At 39.1% G+C, this 20958-nt stretch overlaps 1 protein-coding gene across 2 annotated transcripts in view; it reads left to right on the top strand.

The window, feature by feature from the left end:
• The window catches only part of LOC120108804 (ent-kaur-16-ene synthase, chloroplastic-like), a 49213-nt gene that overhangs the window by 12577 nt on the left and 15678 nt on the right, over nt 1–20958 (top strand). For both annotated transcript variants that reach the window (XM_039122520.1, XM_039122519.1), the window contains exons 3-8: nt 10911–10957; nt 11039–11324; nt 11404–11584; nt 20335–20552; nt 20647–20767; nt 20851–20948. In XM_039122520.1, coding sequence (XP_038978448.1) covers nt 10911–10957; nt 11039–11324; nt 11404–11584; nt 20335–20552; nt 20647–20767; nt 20851–20948 — 951 coding nt within the window. The remainder of the gene's footprint in view (nt 1–10910; nt 10958–11038; nt 11325–11403; nt 11585–20334; nt 20553–20646; nt 20768–20850; nt 20949–20958) is intronic.

Below are 20958 nucleotides of genomic sequence, written 5' to 3'. Positions count from 1 at the left end.
TTTGTGCTTTTCTTTTTGGAACCTTGACCCAAGATCCATCTATCTTATGAAACTCCATTCTTCTCATTGTGCCCTCATTATAGTAGTCGGTGTTTCTCAAGGGCTTTGCAGGTTCATTTTCGGGAATGTGAACCTTAAAGTGTTTGAAAACTAAGGTAAAGATCATGCCATAGGGTAAACTAAACCTAGAATACCTATGACATAGGGCAATGTAGTTTAGCATGAGTCTAGGGAGGTTTAGAGGAATCCCTAGTAGGATATGGTGCATTATAACTAAATCTCGCTCCGAAACAAAATCGAAGCGACCGGTTTTGGGAAACAAGACCCGGTTGACAATACTTAAAAGTAATCTCATTTCGGCGTTTAGGTCTTGGGAGTTGACAACATCAAGAGGGCCGCAGTCCTCTCGTCCTAAAAGTAAATTTAGGGCTGACTCCCTTTGGGGATGTGAGGTTGGAGCCTCACCGTCCTTGGGGATTTGCAAGACAGTGGATAGGACATCTTCATTGACTTCTACTAATGTCCCCCGGACATATGCAGTGTACCCTAGGTCCCCTAAGGCCATATTGCTAAAAAGTTCTCTAACTAGGCCGGGGTAGGTCGAGGTATTAAGGGTACAAAGGTGCTCCCACCCTTGGGCTCGGAGTCTCTCTCCAATAGAGAACCCCTCATTATCTAAAAATGAAAAATCTATATACCTACCGGTCGTGACTGTGCGATTTGCACAGGAGATGGTTGTGGTTGGCGGAGCAACCGGAGGAGACGGCGCGGAAGGTTCTTCCCTCCGTTCCTCACCGTCGGCCGCTGCCCTAGGTCGCCTTCCACGGGTCGTCCTAGCTCTTTTGGGTGCCATTGAGTGGAAATCCTAAGGAAATGTGGAGAAGGAGGCTAGGGTTTTTGGTTTTGGTCGGGAATGAGAGAAGATAGCTCGGGTCGGCTCGAGCTGTTTCACTTATTTTAAAAACCCTAGTTCGGTCCCCGAGACGTCTCCGCGACTAAGGCGAGACGTCTCGCCTGGGGGGACGTCTCTGCGATTTGCCAGAGACGTCTCCGGCACTGAAAAAATTTCAGACTGAACTCTATCTTTTCCCAATTTTTGTTTAATCACCCTAATCAACATGATCTCTTTTGATAAACTCAGAGTGAATTTGTTTGTGATCCTCCCCCTTAATAATACATCCTATAATAATTTGATAATGATTTTTGAATTATTAATATTGAAATGAGGAATGTTTGACCAAATTTCGAATACCTATGAAATAGGCTCTGAAAATATCTCCATGAAGAGTCCAAGGGAGGGTAACCATCCTCCGGAAAGTCAAACAGTTCGTCATTTAGCTTAGATGAATTCATGTTTTCACTTATGTTTACTTTGAGGTGGATTACTAGTTTGAGTAGCAAAGCAATGCAATACAAGTTCAATTCATTTACTAGGATCATACAAGCTCAAAGCATTCCTTAAGAAGTTGAATCTATCTTTACAAAGGGGCTTTGTAAAGATATCGGCCAATTGATTTTCAGTGCATACATATTCAATCATCACATCATTTTTCAGCACATGATCCCTAATAAAATGATGCTTAATCTCTATATGCTTTGACTTAGAGTGTTGAACAGGATTTTTTGTTAAATTAATTGCACTTGTATTATCACACTTAATTGGTATATTATCCATTTTGATACCGAAGTCTTCAAGTTGTTGCTTAATCCAAAGAACTTGGGCACAACAGCTTCCAGCTGCTATGTACTCAGCCTCAGCTGTGGACAAGGCAACTGAATTTTGTTTCTTCCTAAACCAAGAAACCAAATTAGCACCCAAGAATTGACATGTGCCACTTGTGCTTTTTCTGTCGAGTTTGCACCCGGCAAAATCAGCATCGGAATAAGCAATTAAATTTATGTTAGATTGTTTAGAATACCATAAGCCTACATTAGATGTCCCTACTAGATATCTAAAAATTCTCTTAACAGCTTGCAAGTGTGATTCCTTAGGACATGCTTGGTATCTAGCACACATACAAACACTGAATAATATATCTGGTCTACTAGCAGTAAGGTAAAGTAAAGAGCCTATCATACCTCTGTACAATTTGCAGTCTATACTTTTACCTTTTTCATCTTTGTCAAGCTTGCAACTTGAGCCTATGGGTGTGCTGATTTCCTTTGCATCCTTCATCTTGAATTTTTCCAACATTTTCTTGATGTATTTGGATTGACTGATGAAGATGCCTTCCTCTGATTGTTTTATTTGTAGCCCAAGGAAGAAGTTGAGCTCACCCATCATGCTCATTTCAAATTCTCCCTGCATAAGCTTGGCAAACTCTTGACAAAGATTATCATTAGTAGCACCAAAAATTATATCATCCACATAAATTTGCACAAGCAATAAGTCATTTCCTTTTCTTTTGATAAAGAGGGTTTTGTCTACATTTCCTCTCTTAAATTTGTTTTTAATTAGAAAATTACTTAACCTTTCATACCATGCCCTAGGAGCTTGCTTAAGTCCATACAATGCTTTATGCAATTTATACACATAATCTGGATGTAAGTGATTTTCAAAACCTGGAGGTTGTCCTACATAAACTTCCTCCATTATATAACCATTTAGAAATGCACTTTTTACATCCATTTGATAAAGTTTAAAATCCATGAAGCATGCATATGCCAAAAGTAATCTAATAGCTTCTAATCTAGCAACAGGAGCAAAAGTTTCATCAAAATCTATTCCTTCCTCCTGATTATATCCTTTGGCCACTAGCCTAGCTTTATTTCTTATTACTATCCCATCTTCATCTAGTTTATTTCTATATACCCATTTGGTGCCTATAATTGAAACATTAGGGGATCTTTTCATTAGAGTCCAAACTTCATTTCTTTCAAATTGATTTAATTCCTCTTGCATAGCATTCATCCAATTGTCATCTTTTTCAGCTTCTTCTAGTGATTTAGGCTCTATTTGAGAAACGAAAGCAAGATAATTACTAGTATTTCTTAGAGAGGATCTAGTTCTTATACCTTGTGAAGGATCACCAAGGATTAGATCCTTTGGATGACCATGTGCATACCTCCATTCCTTAGGAAGATCTTGATTTCTTGATGGAGGTTGATCTTCTTCACCTTGCTGATTTGTATCTTCTTTGATCTCATCCTCATGTTGTTTGTCTTGAATGGAGAATTCCTTCATTCGGTCTTCAAGTATACCTGCATCACCATCTTCTTTTCTAGAAGAATCTCCATTAGCTTCATCAAAAACAACATGAATGGATTCTTCAACAACGAGAGTTCTCTTGTTGAAGACCCTGTATGCTCTACTAGATGAGGAATAACCTAAGAAGATCCCCTCATCTGATTTAGCACTAAATTTGCTTAGATTGTCCTTTCCATTATTTAAAATAAAGCATCGACAACCGAAAACATGAAAATAGCTTATATTTGGTTTCTTACCTTTTATTCGCTCATAAGGTGTTTTCTTCAAGATGGATCTAACTAAAGCACGATTCAAAATATGACATGAAGTATTTATTGCTTCAGCCCAAAAATACTTTGGTAGATCCGATTCGCACAACATGGTACGAGCCATATCTGCTAGTGTGCGATTCTTCCTTTCTACCACCCCATTTTGTTGGGGTGTCCTAGGTGCCGAGAAGTTGTGATTGATACCATTTTCTTCACAAAATTTTTCAAAATACTGATTTTCAAACTCGGTACCATGATCACTCCTAATTGCTTTTAGTTTAAGATTGAGTTCATTTGAAACCCTATTATGAAAATTGATAAAAGCGGGAAAGGACTCATCTTTGTGTGCAAGAAATGAAACCCATGTAAAACGTGAAAAATCATCAACGATTACATGACCAAATTTCTTACCCCCTAGACTAGCAGTTCTAGTGGGTCCAAACAAATCCATGTGAATTAGTTCTAAGGGTTTTGATGTTGAGACTATGTTCTTAGACTTGAAAGAACTTCTTGTTTGTTTCCCTAATTGACATGCAGCACAAATTTTATTCTTTTCAAAGTCTATTTTTGGTAGTCCTTTGACTAGATCCTTTGTAATTAATTTAGAGATTAAATCCATGCTAGCATGCCCTAACCTACGATGCCATAACCAACTAGTCTCATTGACTTTGGGATTCATGGCTACAAGACATTGGCCATCCTTCATGGTGAGATCATCAAGATCTACCATGTAAACATTTCCATGCCTATGTCCTGTGAGTATGATCTCATTATCAATTGGACTACTAATTATGCATAGTGATGATTCAAATGATATTTTAAATCCCTTGTCACAAAATTGACTTATACTTAATAAATTATGTTTTAGTCCATTAACTAACAATACATTATCAATAAATGAGGAGGGTGATATGGAGATTTTACCAACACCAATGATTCGGCCTTTAGCATTGTCTCCAAATGTGACTACTCCTCCTTCTTTTGATTCCAAGGTGACGAAGAGACTCTTGTCACCGGTCATATGCCTTGAGCAACCGCTATCAAGATACCACATTCTCTTTTTATTTCCGGCTGCAAGGCATACCTGCAAAATGATCATGTGAAGCTCTTAGGTACCCAAGTTTTCTTGGGTCCTTCGTGGTTAGTGTGGTTGGTTCCCTTAGGCACCCATACTTTAGTTATGTTTTTGGCTTTCACAAATGTACTCTTGTTAGTTTGGATCTTTCTTTGAATACAAGAGTAGGCTTTATGTCCATTCTTTCCACAATGAAAGCATGTAGGTTTTTCAATTTTTACATCTTGTGCTTTTATGAAGAAATTCTTTAGATACTTTTGTTGTTTGTTAGTTTTATATCCTAATCCGGCTTTATTGAAAACAACTCTTTGATTTGAAAGAATAAGATTTAGTTTTTCAGAGCTTTGTGTAAATTTTTCAACAATTGGTTTGTACTTATGTACCTCGTTCTTAAGATTCAAATTTTCTTTAACTAGTTCTTCCTTATCCTGTTTAAGAGATTCAACATTTTGTGCAAGTGAGGTATTATTATTGAGTAGGGATTTTATTTTTAGATTTAATTCCTTAATTAGTGTTTTTGCCTTTTCATTTTCAATGCTAAGTTTTGAATTTTTGATTTCTAGGTCAATAGTGTTAATATTTTTAATGCTCTCTTTTTCAATTAATAGGTTCTCAATATCTTCCTTCAGTTTTTGATTGGAGACTTTTAATTCTTTATTCTTTGCTCATAACATACTACAATCACCCATAAGTTCTTGAAAAGCTTCATACAATTCTTCTAAAGTAAAATTTATAGTTGGGTTTTGACATACCTCGTCGTCTTCGAACGCCATGAAGCATAAATTGGCGGTCTCTTCCTTCTCTTCCTCGGAGGATGATGTGTCACTATTATCCCATGTTGCCTTCAATGCCTTCTTCTTCTTCTTTCCAAAGTACTTCTTTTGTTGAGGGCATTCGGAACGAATATGTCCCGGTCTCTTGCAATCATAGCATATGATTGGGTTTCTTTCTTTTTCTTTTTCCTTTTCCCAATCATTTCTCCCTCCAAACTTTTTCCTAGGGAAGGGTTTCTTTTTCCTCATGAATTTTTTAAACTTCCTAACTATCAAACCTAAGTCCTCGTCCTCACTTTCTTCCTCACTCTCACTACTTTCTTCTTCACACACACTCGAAGTAGCCTTGAGTGCAATTGTCTTCTTCTTTGGCAAATCATCTTCATGTTGCTTCATCGTGAGCTCATGCGTCATTAACGAGCCCAAAAGTTGTTCTAGCCCCAAGGTGTTGAGGTCTTTGGCTTCTACGATCGCCGTGACCTTTGCTTCCCATGCTTTTGGCAAAGACCTGAGAATTTTACTCACAAGTTCCGGGTTAGTATAAGATTTACCCAAACTTTTTAGACCATTAATTATATCGGTAAAGCATGTAAACATGCATGTGATGGTTTCATTGGGTTCCATCTTAAACAACTCATATTTGTGAACTAGAATGTTCACTTTGGACTCCTTGACTTGATTTGTACCCTCATGGGTAACTTCAAGCCTATCCCAAATTTTCTTAGCGGAACTACATGTGGAGACTCTATTAAACTCATTTGCATCTAAAGAACAAAATAATGAGTTCATGGCTCTAGAATTGAGTTGAGCCATCCTATCATCATTCTCATCCCAATCCTCTTCAGGTTTGGGAACTCGAATGCCATTAACCATGTGTGATGGTTCTTGTGGTCCCTTGACTATAACCCTCCACAAGGCATAGTCTTGTGCTTGAATGAAGATTCTCATTCTAGTCTTCCAATAGGTATAATTTGTCCCATTGAAGAGTGGAGGTCTATTGGTTGCTTGCCCCTCGGCAGGAACATTGTTAAAGCGTGTTGCCATCTAGATCTTTGGCTAAGACGGTTAGGTCTTTCAAGAAATACACAGAGCACCCGCTCTGATACCACTTGTTGCCCAGAGATGGTCACCCAAGAGGGGGGTGAATTGGGTGTTTTAAAAACTTTTTGACTATTTAAAAGTAAAACACACAAATATAAGAGCTAAAGCAAGAATAAAGCTATGAAGACAACCAATCGCAAACACAGGCTTTTATAGTGGTTCGGAGCCTCCACTGCTCCTACATCCACTCTCCAAAGCACCTTTGGGAATTTTCACTATAATCCACGATTACAGTACGGTAGTTTTGCGAGTTCACTATCCAACTCGTTGTTTTACACCGGGCTCACAACAAACCCTAAAACCCCCAATTTAACCTAGGCTTGGGACGCCTTTCCCTTGTTCCAAGTCCCTTGACTGGAACAAGCACAATGTTAAAAGAGTTTTACAAACAATTGGAAAGCTCTAAATAAGCAAATATGACAATGATAAATAATAGAACCTGGAAGAATCCTTTTGCCGTTGAAAGCGTGGAAAATGGTGATTCTTCCGATGTGGATCGCGTAGGTTTGAGTGTGAGCTTTGAATGCACGAGCGGAAGAGAGTAGTTGAGCTTGAAATCACTTGGGAAGCTTGAAAGCACTTGATTTCTTCACTTGAATGCACTAACTCCCTTGAACCTCTTTTTCTTTCTTCTCTCTTGAATGATTTTGCTTTGGGTTGGTGAAGAGTTGTTTTGAAGCACTTAAGAGGTCTCTTTTATAGCCCAAAAAGCAAATATAGCCGTTAGAGATAAAGTGAAGGAGATTTGAAATTCAAACCAAACCTGAAAAGTTGTCAGTCGCGTCCCAGGCGTTCCGGGGACGTCTCCGCTTCAACGAGAGACGTCTCCGCTACAAGATTTTACTTTTTACGTTGTCTGGGGACGACTCGGCTCTTTACGGGGACGACTCTGGAATTGTACCGTTTGAATCCTTGCCTTTCTAATTTGCTGAGAGGGTCGTCTCTGCACTTTACGGGGATGTCTCGGCTTGTTTGCACTTTTTGAATGGGGACGACTCCGCTCCCTCGGGGACGACTCCGCTTCTTTATCTCAGAAAAACATGTCTTCTGGAGTTCCCTGAGAGAGTCGACTCCGCTCTTTCAGGGGACGTCTCCGCTGCCTTATCACCGAAAAAATCATTCTCTGGAAAACCCTGAGAGAGCCGTCTCCGCTATCTAGGGGACGACTCCGGAGATCTGCTTTTTACTTGCGGGGACGACTCCGCGTATGGTGGGGACGTCTCGCGCATGTCTCTTGAAAACTGCCTTTCTGCCGCCACTGAGAGAGTCGACTCCGCTACTGAGAGAGTCGACTCCGCTATCGCGGGGACGACTTGGCAGGTGCCGGGGACGTCTCCAGACGTGCCAGTTCTTCCTATTTGTGCCAGAGACGTCTCTGAGACTATCAGGAGACGTCTCGGCTGTCCCTGAACTTTTTCTTTCATCTCAAAAAATTCTTCAATAAATTCATAAAAATTATGGGAACTTGCCTAGACATTTCTTAACAATATTCTTAATAAAACACATGAATTTCTCAATTAAGTTGTTAAGATAAATGGAATTATACTCTAGTGTTTTGTATTCATCAAAATCCATTAGGGGGTCAACAAGTGTAGCTATGTAGACATTATTACAATTAACTGGCTCAAGAATAGTACCAATCAAGGTCTATATCTCGGTACTGGGTACTGTATTGATACCTTATCAGTTCGGTACAATACGGTACGGTACACCTATGTGCCAACATAGTTTTCTAATCATTTTTCTCAATTTTCATCTCGGTACACCACGATATGGACCGGTACGCATCTCGGTACGGGTGGTATGGGGCTTACGCCGAATTGAGGTGTGTTTCGTACCGGTTTTCTTCCGGTATAGTATGGTATGCTCCGTATCGGGTGGTAGGAGGCGGTACAACAGACCTTGGTACTAATAGCATTGAAAGAGCCAAATTTTCCAATGGTAAAATCATTCTTACAAATATGTGCTGTAGCTATAACAGTGCCAAACATGGGCGGGCTCAACATTAAGTTTGCTATCATCAAAGATTTTGTTGAACCATTGAATTATTCTATCTCTGCTTGGTTTGGATCTTGCTGGGAATTATTATTTGATTTCCTTGGGTCCTAGATGTGAAGCCTAATTTACATTGTTGACCTATTTCTTATAGCTAAGCTTTTGGGTTCAAGTGGATAGTTAACATTATATTAAAGCTGAAATTGCTAGAGGTCATGGATTCAAATTCAAATATCCTCCAAATCAATTATTTATTTAATAACCTAATTCTCATCTTGAATTGTTTTCTTAATTTTCTCAATTTGTTTTTTCTCTCCAAGTGTGTGGTCCAGGCCAGCATGAGATGGGGTGTTAACCTCGATATTACATTGATGACTCATTCCCTAATATCTTAAAAGTTTGAGTTTTGAGGTCAAGCGGTTAGTTAACAAGCAACAAAGCTTAGTTGCTAGAATTCTCAGGTTCAATTCCCTGTAAGGGCAATTATTTATCAACCCAATCGCCATTTATAGCTTGTCTCATGTCTTATCTTGATTGTCCCTCCACGTGCATAGTCGATAGTGCATGTTAGGGGGAGGAAAGTGGGGTGGGTTGTTAAGCTTGATTTTTATTATTCATCCATTCCCTAATAGCTTTGGCTTTTCAAATTTACTGGTTAGCCAACGTGGAATGAGAGCTAATTGTTTAAGGTCATGGGTTCAAGTCCCTTCCAAGCCAGTTATTTATTTTTCTATTTACTTAATTGGTTTTTGTCTCGATTTTGTCTCATGTTTTGGCGTGTTTCTCCTTCTGCATGCATGGTTTGGGTTACATGTGTGAGGATGTTCAGCCTGATATACATTGTTGAACCATTCTTAAGCTTTTCAGATCAATTGGTTAGTTGACATTAAAAACCATGAGTTAGGAAATGTCAACAAGAGTAAATTAAGAGCCCTTGGGTCAGCATTAAGGCATCCACTCATATTCTACTCTCCAATACAAGCCATAATGACTTGGGTAGAGCTTCAGGTGCAGAAGTTTCAGCACAGCACTAAGCCAAAATCTGTTACACCTTGATGCCTTGTCCAAACGGAGAGCACTCCCACCCATGCTAGCTGTATGCTATGCCTTGATACTCGAGTATGGGAATCTGACAACATAGTTACAGAAATGAGCCTCACTTGAAATTGAACCATTTATTCAGCATTGTCAATCTACCATCTTCCTATTTCAAACAATAAGAAAATATGCTTTTCGCCATTATATCTTTAAGGAAGGTGGTGGGTGTGGTTCATTGTAAAAGCCCATATGTGTATGCTGAAAATAAGGTTGACATGGCTAACCTGGTGTGCACCACTTTCATTTTTGAAATTTTCATATCAAGAACAGAGGTGACTTCTTTTCTTTTCTTTTTCGTTCTTTCTACCTTTATCATCTGTTGGGCTCTTAGGTTGCAATTTATCTGCAATCGTAAGGGCCATAACCAGACCTAATCGAGAAGGTAAGAGAGGAAGAGAGGAGGCTTTTGCATCTGGCAACTATCAAGCTACACCACCTTGAGACTTGCTGTCGGCTGTAGATCTATGGGAAGCATCGCTACCAATAGGCAACCTCCAAGATCAAGTGAAAGTGGAGTATATGTCGATGGACTAACCTACTTCAAGGAGTCAATAGGCTAGGTAGAGGCCAAGGTGACCCCCTTGACGCTGCCAATGAGGAACACAGGATAGGGAAAATCCAAGCAAATCCTTCTAATTATCAGAGCAGGCTATTCTGGACCTGACTATGGGAAAAATGCCTTTCTTTTATTTCAACTGGGATGGATCTTCTTCTTTCAGTTGAAGTCCCTGTAACACCTAAGCAGGTGTTTGATAATAATAATGATAATAATTGGTTAGAACCATTTACTTTGCTATACATAATTACATTGTCTTTAAATTTAGTGACTTGTCTGTGCAACTGTAACACTTGGAAGATGGATTACTATCTGATGATCAGATTTTGAAGGTTCAATTCAACAGATGGCTGAGATCATCTGTTTATCAATTTTATACAAAACCATCATCGTCTTGCTGTGATGAGCTATGGAAGGAAGGTTTGGCTTAAATTACAATAGGCCTCCGGGCAATGCAGTCAAATTATATCTAGAAGAAAGAAGAAAATACCCAGAACTTATACTTTTTTAATTTTATTGAGAAAAGAAAGAGAAAAGTGGCGAAGAGAAAAGAAAGAGAGGGAGAAAACACAAGTCACGATCCAATCATGACTCAGAAACAATTAAAAAACATAACATACTTGTTTCATTGCACGATACAAGTAACAACTGTTATGCCATATACTATTAACTATTTATGTTTATGCTAATAACTTATTTGCTAGGCAGCCATCAATAATTACTCTTTCTTTTCGTTTTTCTTTTCTCCCCTTAACATGTATGTTTCACTGATTCAGCTCTGTTCATTTTGATCTTTGATTTCCTATCTCCTCACTGATTTCCATATTTTTCTTGATTTTTGTTTTACCTTTGACAGCATGTTCGGATGATGGATTGAAGAAGTGTAAAAGTGCCAATGTTCAGGTAAGATGCCAATTTGCTGTTCTTTTAAATCTGATCAAATGCATTTGGTGCATGAATCAAAACTTTCAAATCAAATTGTAGGGCACTGAAGTATCAAAAGAAAGAATCAGAAAACAGTTACATAAAGTTGATCTTTCAGCTTCTTCCTATGACACTGCATGGGTAGCGATGGTCCCCTTGCCAGAATTTCGTCAGGTTCCATGCTTCCCAGAGTGTCTTAACTGGATAATAGAGAATCAACATCCTGATGGCTCCTGGGGAATTCATCGTCTCCACCCATCTCTTGTCAAGGATGCTCTCTCTTCCACATTAGCCTGTGTACTTGCACTAAAGCGATGGAATGTTGGTGAAGAACATGTTAGAAGGGGTATCTTCAAAGCACACCTGATCATATGCATTTTTCTACTGCATGCCCATTAAAATAGAACATTGTTCCTCGAATGCAGGGCTCCACTTTATTGGATCTTATTTTTCATCTGCTATGGATGGGAAGTTGCATACTCCTATTGGCTTTGATATCATATTTCCTGGAATGCTTGGATATGCCATTGAAATGGGTTTAGATCTTCCTATTGGCCAAAATGACATAGACGCTATGTTTTACTTGAGAGATTTAGAACTACAAAGGTATGGGATTCCCTTGGTCATCTATATCTTAGAATTCTCTTCATGTCTGAATTCCAATTTCTCCAAAGCAATCTTCTCATGACGGAACATGTGTACTATAGTAAACTATATTCTGACTTGATTATCTCATTGTTTGTCATGTTACTCTAAAATCTTGTATCTCTATGAAAGACTCTCTTGCTATACATATGCTATTTGTATGAGTCTGTAAGTATTTAAACAATATAACTAGACAACAGATATGTATATTCATATGTGTATATTTATTCTAATTTGTTACAACAGTTTGAGTAACTTTCCCATGACGATTGCAATTCATAATCATATTAAAAGATGTCTTACTATATAGCGTCGGACTTTAGTAAGCAATGGATAGGTTGGATATATCGAAATTGCATAACATAGAATTAGAGGTTAAGTGAGGACACTAGCAAATGTAAAGGTGAGAAGAAGAGGGATGAATATTGAGTCTCAATGAAAATTACTAAATATTAAGGGTCTTTGGGTGATAACCAATAAAATATTATGAAAAAAATCATTGAAGAAAAAACAACTTGGAACTATGTTTTTCCAATTAACCAAAATAATGCAAAATGCTAATTGGAGATTTTGGTTGAGGACAAGGTATGCTGAACCAGTCGGTATGGATCGGTTCAGCACGTACCGAATCGGTAGCGGCGCCGACCAGTCCGGTTCAGCTTTACAAAATGGTTTCGGCCCTATGGGGCTGGAACTATAGTGTTACCGGGCCGGAACCAGCTGGTACGAGAGGCATACCGGACAAAACCGGACGGTTCCGTCCGGTTTGGCTAGGAATCGGTGTGAACCGGTTGGCTCGCACTGATTCCAGTGGGCGTTAGGCTTTTGGCCCAAAGCCGCCCAAAGCCATAGCGCGCAGGTGCTGTGGCTTTTTGAAAAGGCCATAGCGCGCACTATGGCCATTTTGGCCACAATGATTTCGTTCGGCTATAAAAGCTGAACAACATCACATGGGAAGGCCGAAGAAGGCCTTCCCAAAATTCATTCAACAGAAGCGTACCAGAGGCAAAAGGCTGATTCAGGCCTTGGAGAATATTCATTCAGCAGAGGCCAGAGGAAAAAAGGCTGATTCAGGCCAAGGCTAATTAAGATGTGCTTTCTTTCCTCTATCTTCTTTTTTTATTTTTTTTAGGGGCTTCGAAAAAATAGCTCAAAAATTGCAAAATAAGAGGAGATCATGCCAAATTGCAAAATAGATAAATCATATGTATTTTCTAAGGTAAAAAAAAATATCGTCCTTGTAGGAATGGACCCATCAACAACAAAGAACCCTGCAGAGCGTGATATTGGTTGGAAGCATGGGCGAATGCTCGAGGGCCGGCACCAGTAGCAGTGCAATTGGTGCCATCAGAAGTTAAAGGAAGGAGGGGTGACCAGATTGAAGTAGCACTTAGTGATTTTGGTAAAGTAGCTACGTGCCCCGCATGCCCAAAAGAGATTCGACTGCTGATGAGGAAGAACTTCGTTGATTACAAAGAAGCCAAGGAGAGGGCTGCCAGAAGGCAGACAGAGGTAGAACGCCGAGCGGCAAAGCCACCTTCCTATCACTCTAGAAAGTCAGAGGAGGCCTCCCCTCCTGAAGATGAGGAGGCACAGATCTAGGCTACCATGTAGGTGGACCTGGATGATCAGTGGCAGGAGGAGGTGACCAGGCATAGGACTTGATTTGGGCTCTAGTTCTGCGAGAAGCAGGCTAGATCCAGAGTTGCAGAGGACGTCCTCAGTCAGGGAGGGTGTCAGTAGAGGCGGTGGCCGGATTGAATCTATTTTGGGGGCTTTTGGTAGCCGAAAGAAGTCATCAAGAGAAATTCCACCAGGAGCGGCAATCCATGATTTAGATCTGCATGCATTCTCTAGCAGAGAATCGAAGCAGCAGAGGATTGACTCAATGCTGAAGAAGATAAGAAGAAGGATATGTAACGAGCCATTGGATCCTGGTTCCACTTCAGTAACATTCCAGTGAATGTGGCAGACAATACGTACTACAGGTCCGCCATTTTTTTTACAGGTTGCCGGTCCTGGTGTAGATCCTCCAGGCTTGAAGAACATCTACGGTGAGCTTCTTGACAGCAATAAGGAGCTAGAAAATGAGTTGCCTTCTACAAAAGCAAGTGGCCCACATATGGACCGACTGTGATGTGTGATGGTTGGACCTGTTCTACCAAGTGGAGCATCATCAACTTTTTGACATACTGTGATACGAAGATTTTCTTCCATAAGTCGGTTGATGCTTTGGATCAAGTGTACGACTCCACGTACATCCTCAAATTTATGGAAGAGGTGATTGATCAGGAAGGAGAGGAGAATGTTGTGCAGGTCATCATTGATAATGGATCACAATATAAGGCCGCCGGAGGGATCTTGATGGAGTGACGACCACATTTTCTGGACCCTATGTGCTGCATATTGTATCGACTTCATATTGATGGACATTGCGAAGATCCGTAGGGTGCAGTATACAATGGAGACAGTCGAGTCACATGGTTTACTACCAACTACGTTGCACTTGATAGCTTTCTTGAGAAGAAAGCAATCTTACGTTAGATGTTTGTCAATTCCGAGTGGCAGAAAAATAGATATTCCCAGCACGACACCGAAGAAAGCAGGATTGAAAACTTGAAGACGAGACAGACATTCTGGCAGCGGGCCACTGCGATAGTGAAGGATATCAAACCATTATATGAAGTGCTGCGGGTCATGGATAGCGAGAGGTACCTCCAGATGGGCTTTTTGTATCACATGATGGAGAGGGCAAAGGCTCAGATTATGGAGGCAGATTCAGCCCATGCCCAGGAGTACATCGACATCATTAAGCGGCAGTGGGACTATTAAATGGATAGGGACTTGCATCTAGTAGGTAAGCAAGAATATTGAAAAATAGACTGCTCCTGTACTTATATAATTTTGCTTAGACGGTCTCCTTTATGTGCAGTATACTATCTGAACTCCTAGTTTCAGTACAACGTACCTGAAATTGGGATGGATGACGAACTTCTGGCAACTCTGCGTAATATCATTTACAAGATGGAGTCTGATCCATAAATCGCGGCCCTATGTCTAGAAAATGTAACTTAACTTTAGTGGTATATGTAAGTATACTGGTATCTTCTAATATTAACATAGAGGAACGATGATCTTCACAGACCAAATTATTTAGAGAGGGCAGCCACAGTTTTGGACAGTGAGCAGCTGTCATGAGTAATATCTATTTTGTTCAATATTTCTGCAACTACATGGCGGATAGCTATCCGTATCCTCTTTTAGATGGTCTTCTCGAGTGGCTATTGGTACAATTGGTCCACCTTCACCCTCATCCACAACAAGCAGAGAAACTGTTTGATACAGAAGCGCCTCAACGACCTTGTGTATGTCTACTACAATCTGCAGTTGAGGCTAAAATACATTTAGGATGAATATTCCATGCCTTCCCATAACTGATCAGCCGCAGCCACAGGGGAGCCCGCCATCTACTTTTTTCTCGTTCGAGACATCCTCTCAGAGAGATGATCGAGAGAGGCTCACACGAGGATACTATGGTACTCAGTCGACTCGGTCAAGAGGGCGATATAGCCAGACAGAGAGGGGCATAAAGGGTAAGAAGGCAGCTATCCAGTAAATCAAAAAAGAAAAATAAAAGGCCCCAATGGAGTGTCGAAGAGGAGTCCAGGAGTAGCAGCAATAACGGTTATGGTGGATTTGCTAGCCATGGAGGGAGTGGAGGATAGAAGACCACTGTTTATGAGACACAGCTAAAGGCTAGTCTTTGATACACCAGTGAGTTCCGGTTTACGCATGCTACATAGAATAGGGACCATAGTAGACAACCTGCTAGAGCCCACGAGGATACGATTGCATATAGGAGACAAGCTTCTCGAGGTCATTTAGGACATGATGCATCTGCAGAAGATCTCGTATGTGGAGTAGGATCCATAGATGTATCAGGTTCCAAGTCGTATACTAGATCATATTATCCGTAGCTACACGATCCATACGGATCGAATATGGAATGGTGCGTTTGAGGCATCTTTCGTTGGCTACTATCCTACGCAACTCGGAGCATCTCATGGGTCGGATTTTGCTTCCGACATATTCAAATGGGTCTCTCCACAGCCGTATTATCAGCCGGAGGACACCTCTCGGAGCCAGAGCTTCAGCGAGAGATTTGAGATTGCTTATAATCCGGCGCAAGTTTCTAATGGGTTGAGCATACAAGACTACAACACCACTTGGTTAGAGGGGTGGGTTGATCTGCTTCATTATGCCGATGATTCGAATATTTACGAGAAGCATCGCTACTCGATCCAATTTTAGATATTTGAGAGTGCTTTAAAAGTATGTAATTGAAATTTGAAGATATTTTATGTTATTCATTTTATGATTTGTATCATTTTAAAGAAATAAGATGCATCATTTAGCCTAAGCCATGATCATAGAAACATCAGAAAACATCCAAAAAAAATATCCAAAAAAAATCAAGAAAAGGGTCTTTTTCTTAATGATTTTGATCGGACCTGGTGAAGGGGGTCCTGATGTATGGCTGTCGGATGGTGTGCTAGCCCCTAACCCGACCCAGGCACCGCTAGATTGCACCACTAATACTTCCTATAGTGTTATTTGCATCCTAGCATGACTCTTGATTGGTAGTGGATCAGTTGGATGACCTAGATTGGACTGATCGGGACATTAGGTGCTACTGCTTGGCCAGCCCTAAGAGTGTTGGAATTTAGAATTTCTATTCTTAAAATAATTATGGAGAAATTCTGAAGAAAATATAATTTTTAAAATACCAAGCTCTGAGAGGAATTTTTGGAATTAATTGGATTTGTTATTTAGTTTCGCTCGCAAGGTAATTGATGCTTCACTTATTCTAGATTTATTGGTGAATTATTAAATTATTATAGTAATAAATTTTGAATCATTCTATTAATGATAAATGAATGTGATCAATGATATATTTTATTGGATATGTTTTATTGTGGAATAGTATGATGATGCATGATCAGAAATATTGATCTTGTTCAATTGATTTCGATACTGCTTGATTTTTTGTATTTCTGTCGAATTAAGATATGAAACTGTATGATTATTTTGAACTCTTAGCCTGACCATGTTAAGAATTCCACCCGTGGGGGCTAATATATTAGCACTTGATTAGTCCTGAAGGGTTATGTCGTAACAAGACGTGCGACAATGTCGCAAGTAGGTATGCGGTCCTGAAGGACTTTGTCGCAACATGGTGCATGGCACGCCGCAAGATGGTGCACGGTATCACGATATTTTGAAAGAATTGAAATTTATGAATGAAACTTAAATTTTGAGAAAGATTTGATGTGCGTGTATGATATTTTGATGATGCTATCTATCTAGATCTGGGTTTGAATTAAGGAATTCAATATGCTTATTTTCTATTTAGTACCTGATTTATTTAGTTAAAGTATTCATGATTTATTAGGTTGTCTAGTTCATTATACGATTTCTTACTATTTTTATAGATCCGAAGAACTAGCTTGTCTTGGGTTTCGTTATGGGAGAGTGACTAGAGACAGCGTTTTGGTATCTTTAGTTTAGATTAGGATTTTATTAAAGTTGACGCAAGACTTTAGAATATTGTTGGTTTGTGAGATATTTAATCTTGTTTTAATTATTTAAATTAAAGTTTGAACGTTAGTTATTTAAATTTATTTCGCTGCTTGTTTATGATATCATGATGAGCTGTCTTGCGTACTTATGGGGAGAGTTCCTGATAAGCATATGGCAGTTGCGTGACTCCAGCTTAATTGTTTGCACATTCCATCAGCAGAAGGGGAAAAAGATATTGATTTATAAAAGAATAAAAGAGGATAAGAAAAAGTGCAAACCTATGCATTCCTGTCTCTAGTTTGCCATAATGGTTTATTGAAATCTAAGAAAAAACAACAAGATAGGTGATTGTTGGCCTATCCATTCCTATCTCTAGTTTGCCATAATGGTTTATTGAAATCTAAGAAAAACAAGATAGGTAATCGTTGGCCATTCCATCAGCAGAAAGGGAAAAGAAGGATGTTGATCTATAAGAGAATGAAAGAGAAGAAGGGAAGAAGAGCATGTTAAAATCAGGAAAAGAACAAAAATATTGTTGATCATTCCATCAGCACAAAGGGACAAGAAAGATATTGATCTATAACAGAATAAGAGAGAAGAAGTGCAGACCTATGCACTCTTGTCTGCAGTTCGCCAAAATGGTATATTAAAATCTGAGAAAAAGAACATAGGTAATTGTTGATCATTCCATCAGTATAAGGGGGAAAGAAGAATGTTGATCTATAATACAATAAAAGAGGAGTTTGTATTGTTTGGTGGTCTTTTTCTAATTAGAGAGAATGGAAGGTTGTGAATACTCAAAAGAAACTTGGTTGGATGCTTATAATTCTAAATGGATTAGAAGAAGAAACAGGGTTAGATTGTTCATGATGATTAAGTGTGAAAATATGCATGTGAATCACAACAGAATGCCCATGCTTTTGTACATCAATGTGGGCTAGTATGAGTGGTGACCTATGCACTCTTGCCTGTAGTTTGCCACGATGGTATATTAAAATCTGAGAAAGCGAAGAAGAAACAAAGGTTTGATTGTTAGGATGATTAAGCATGAATACATATGAATCATAATGGAATTCCCTTGTACAAATTATTATGCATCAATATAAGCTAGCATGAGTGGTTCAAACCTATGCGTGTTTTTTTTTTTAGTTTGCCACGATGGACCTCATGGTTTACCGAACCATGCTGAACTGGCCGGTTTGGTGCGTACTGAACGAACTGGTCGATTACCAGCATGGTTTGTGGCTTTGGTTCGAAATAGAGGGAGAGGGAGAAGGAGAAAGAGCAAAAGAGGGGGAGGAAGGGTGAGGGAGAGGGAGGAAGGGAGGGAGGAAGCGAGCAGGAGAGGTTGAGAGAGTTCTCTAGGTTCGGAAGCCTTTTTTTATTTTTGCCATTTTTTGAGTGAAGTTGGCAAAACATTTGCCAATTATTTTGCCGACTTCACTCGGAAATTGGCAAAAATAAACCGGTACGTATCGGAATAACATGGCATGGACTTCATTCGGGAATCGACAAATCATTTGCCAACTTCAATTCAAAATTGAAAAAAAAAGGGTACATTTCTGAATGGCATGGTACGAACCCATGCCACATTGTACCGACTGCCGATCAATATGGATCCCAATACAGGTTCAATGAACCTTGACAATGGTATATTGAAATCCAAGAAAGAGAACATAGATAATTGTTGATCATTCCATCAACAGAAGAGGAAAAAGCGATGTTGATCCGTAACAAAATGAACGAGAAGGAGAAGAAACAAAGATTAGGTTATTCATGATGATTAAGCATGAAAAATCTACATGTGAATCATAACGGTATATGCCCTTGTATGGACTATTATATGTCAGTATAAGCTAGCATGGGTGGCGCAGACCTTGCACTCTTGTTTGTATTTTGCCACGTTGGTTTTTTGAAATCTGAGAAAGAGAACGTAGATAATTGTTGATCATTCCATTAGGAGGAAAAAATGGGATGTTGATTTATAACAGATTGATGATCTGTTTCTCATGAGAGAGAGTCAAATTGTATGATTACTCATATCCAAAGAAATTTGGTTGGATGCTTATGATTCTCAATGGTTAAGAGGTTGGATGGATGGCTATACGTATCACATAAGAGAAAGGAGATGTTAGATGTCTTGAATGAAACATGTGGTTAAGGAGGCCAATTATGCTTTCATATAAGGGAGGTATATTGCATGACCATGATTATAAGAGAGAGAGAGAGAGATAATAATCATGGCTAGTTGTGATCATGAAAGAGTGAGCTTCGTTGCACGCATGTGATCTCATACGGGAGAGAATGGGATGGTTGGTTGCAATTGATGAGAGGTGCTATGGTAGGAAGAGCTAGAAGAGTCACAAGGACATGGTTACACAGCAATCACTTGAATCAAGGGATCATATGAGGGTGGGATAAAGTTTTGAGTTGTTACATCAAGCATTATAGCTGTAATTGTTCAGTTCATACAGTTGTATGGCATTTGTTGTGTCCCGCATTTATATGATATGCAGACCACATGCAAGGTAGTAGATGGAAACTTGCTTTAATCTTCAATGTTTAAAACAGATAACAGTTATATGGTAAATTTCGTATTGGCATTGTGGTAAAACACTGTAGGATGATAAATCATTTATTTTGAATTTCTTATTTTTATTATGAGAAGAATGTTCACTTGTACAATCTTTTGGGCAGAATTATTGCTTTGCAGGAAAGGGATGATAGTAATTTAGAACAATTCTATGCTTAGTCTTTCTTTCTTTTTCTTCTTTTAATAAGATGCTTAGTCTCCAGACCATAACTTGAAAATGTGAGAAGTGACAAACTACTTAGTATCTCATGCTCCTTTCTGGATTTTATTCCCAATGAAGAATCATAAGAAAAATCTGGATAACCTTTGTATAATACATAATTACATACCTTTTTGTCTAATTTGTTGCATCCAATGATCTTTAGCAGAACAGTCTAATAGAGTGTCGCCACATCCTATTTCTTATAGTATGAAATTCTCCGAATTTAAGCACTATTTATTACATAATTCTTTCATTTTATCATGTATAATAGGTGATTATCACATCTTTATCTCCGTGTGGTGGCTAAAATGTAGTAGTTTGTGTATTTTTGTTCAGAGTGACTGGAAACAGTTTTGAGGGAAGGAAAGCCTATCTGGCATATGTTGCAGAAGGATTGGGCAAGTCACAGGATTGGCACGAGGTTATGAAATATCAGAGGGAAAATGGATCTCTGTTCAATTCACCTTCCACAACGGCTGCTGCACTGAGCCATATATATGATGCTGAAGCCCTTGAGTACTTGCGTTCACTTCTACAGAAGTTTGGAAGTTCAGGTAAATGCCGCTGCTTTATTTTATTGAAAACATTACATTGCCTATATGTCATACTTTTGCATGCTTGTAACTTTGTGCTTTTGATTCTGTACAGTTCCTACTTCATATCCAATAGATATCTACACACTTCTTTGTGTGGTTGACAAAATTGAGAGGCTTGGAATTGCTCGACATTTTAGTTATGAGATAAAGAATGTTTTGGACAAAATATATAGGTAGAGCTTAAAACATGCTAAAAAGTTAAAATTTGTATTATTGTAACATTCTCATTACAAATCTGACTTAAGCTATCATTCAGATGCTGGTTGAAGAATGATGAAGAGATCAATACAGACATGGGTACATGTGCCATGGCATTTCGTCTATTACGTATGAATGGATTTGATATATCACCAGGTATTTTCTG

The sequence above is a fragment of the Phoenix dactylifera genome, unplaced genomic scaffold (genome assembly GCF_009389715.1).
Source record: "Phoenix dactylifera cultivar Barhee BC4 unplaced genomic scaffold, palm_55x_up_171113_PBpolish2nd_filt_p 001564F, whole genome shotgun sequence".
In the NCBI taxonomy this organism is placed as follows: Eukaryota; Viridiplantae; Streptophyta; class Magnoliopsida; order Arecales; family Arecaceae; genus Phoenix; species Phoenix dactylifera.
The sequence above is the reverse complement of the archived record's forward strand: the minus strand, read 5'-3'. Positions and strand labels throughout refer to the sequence as shown.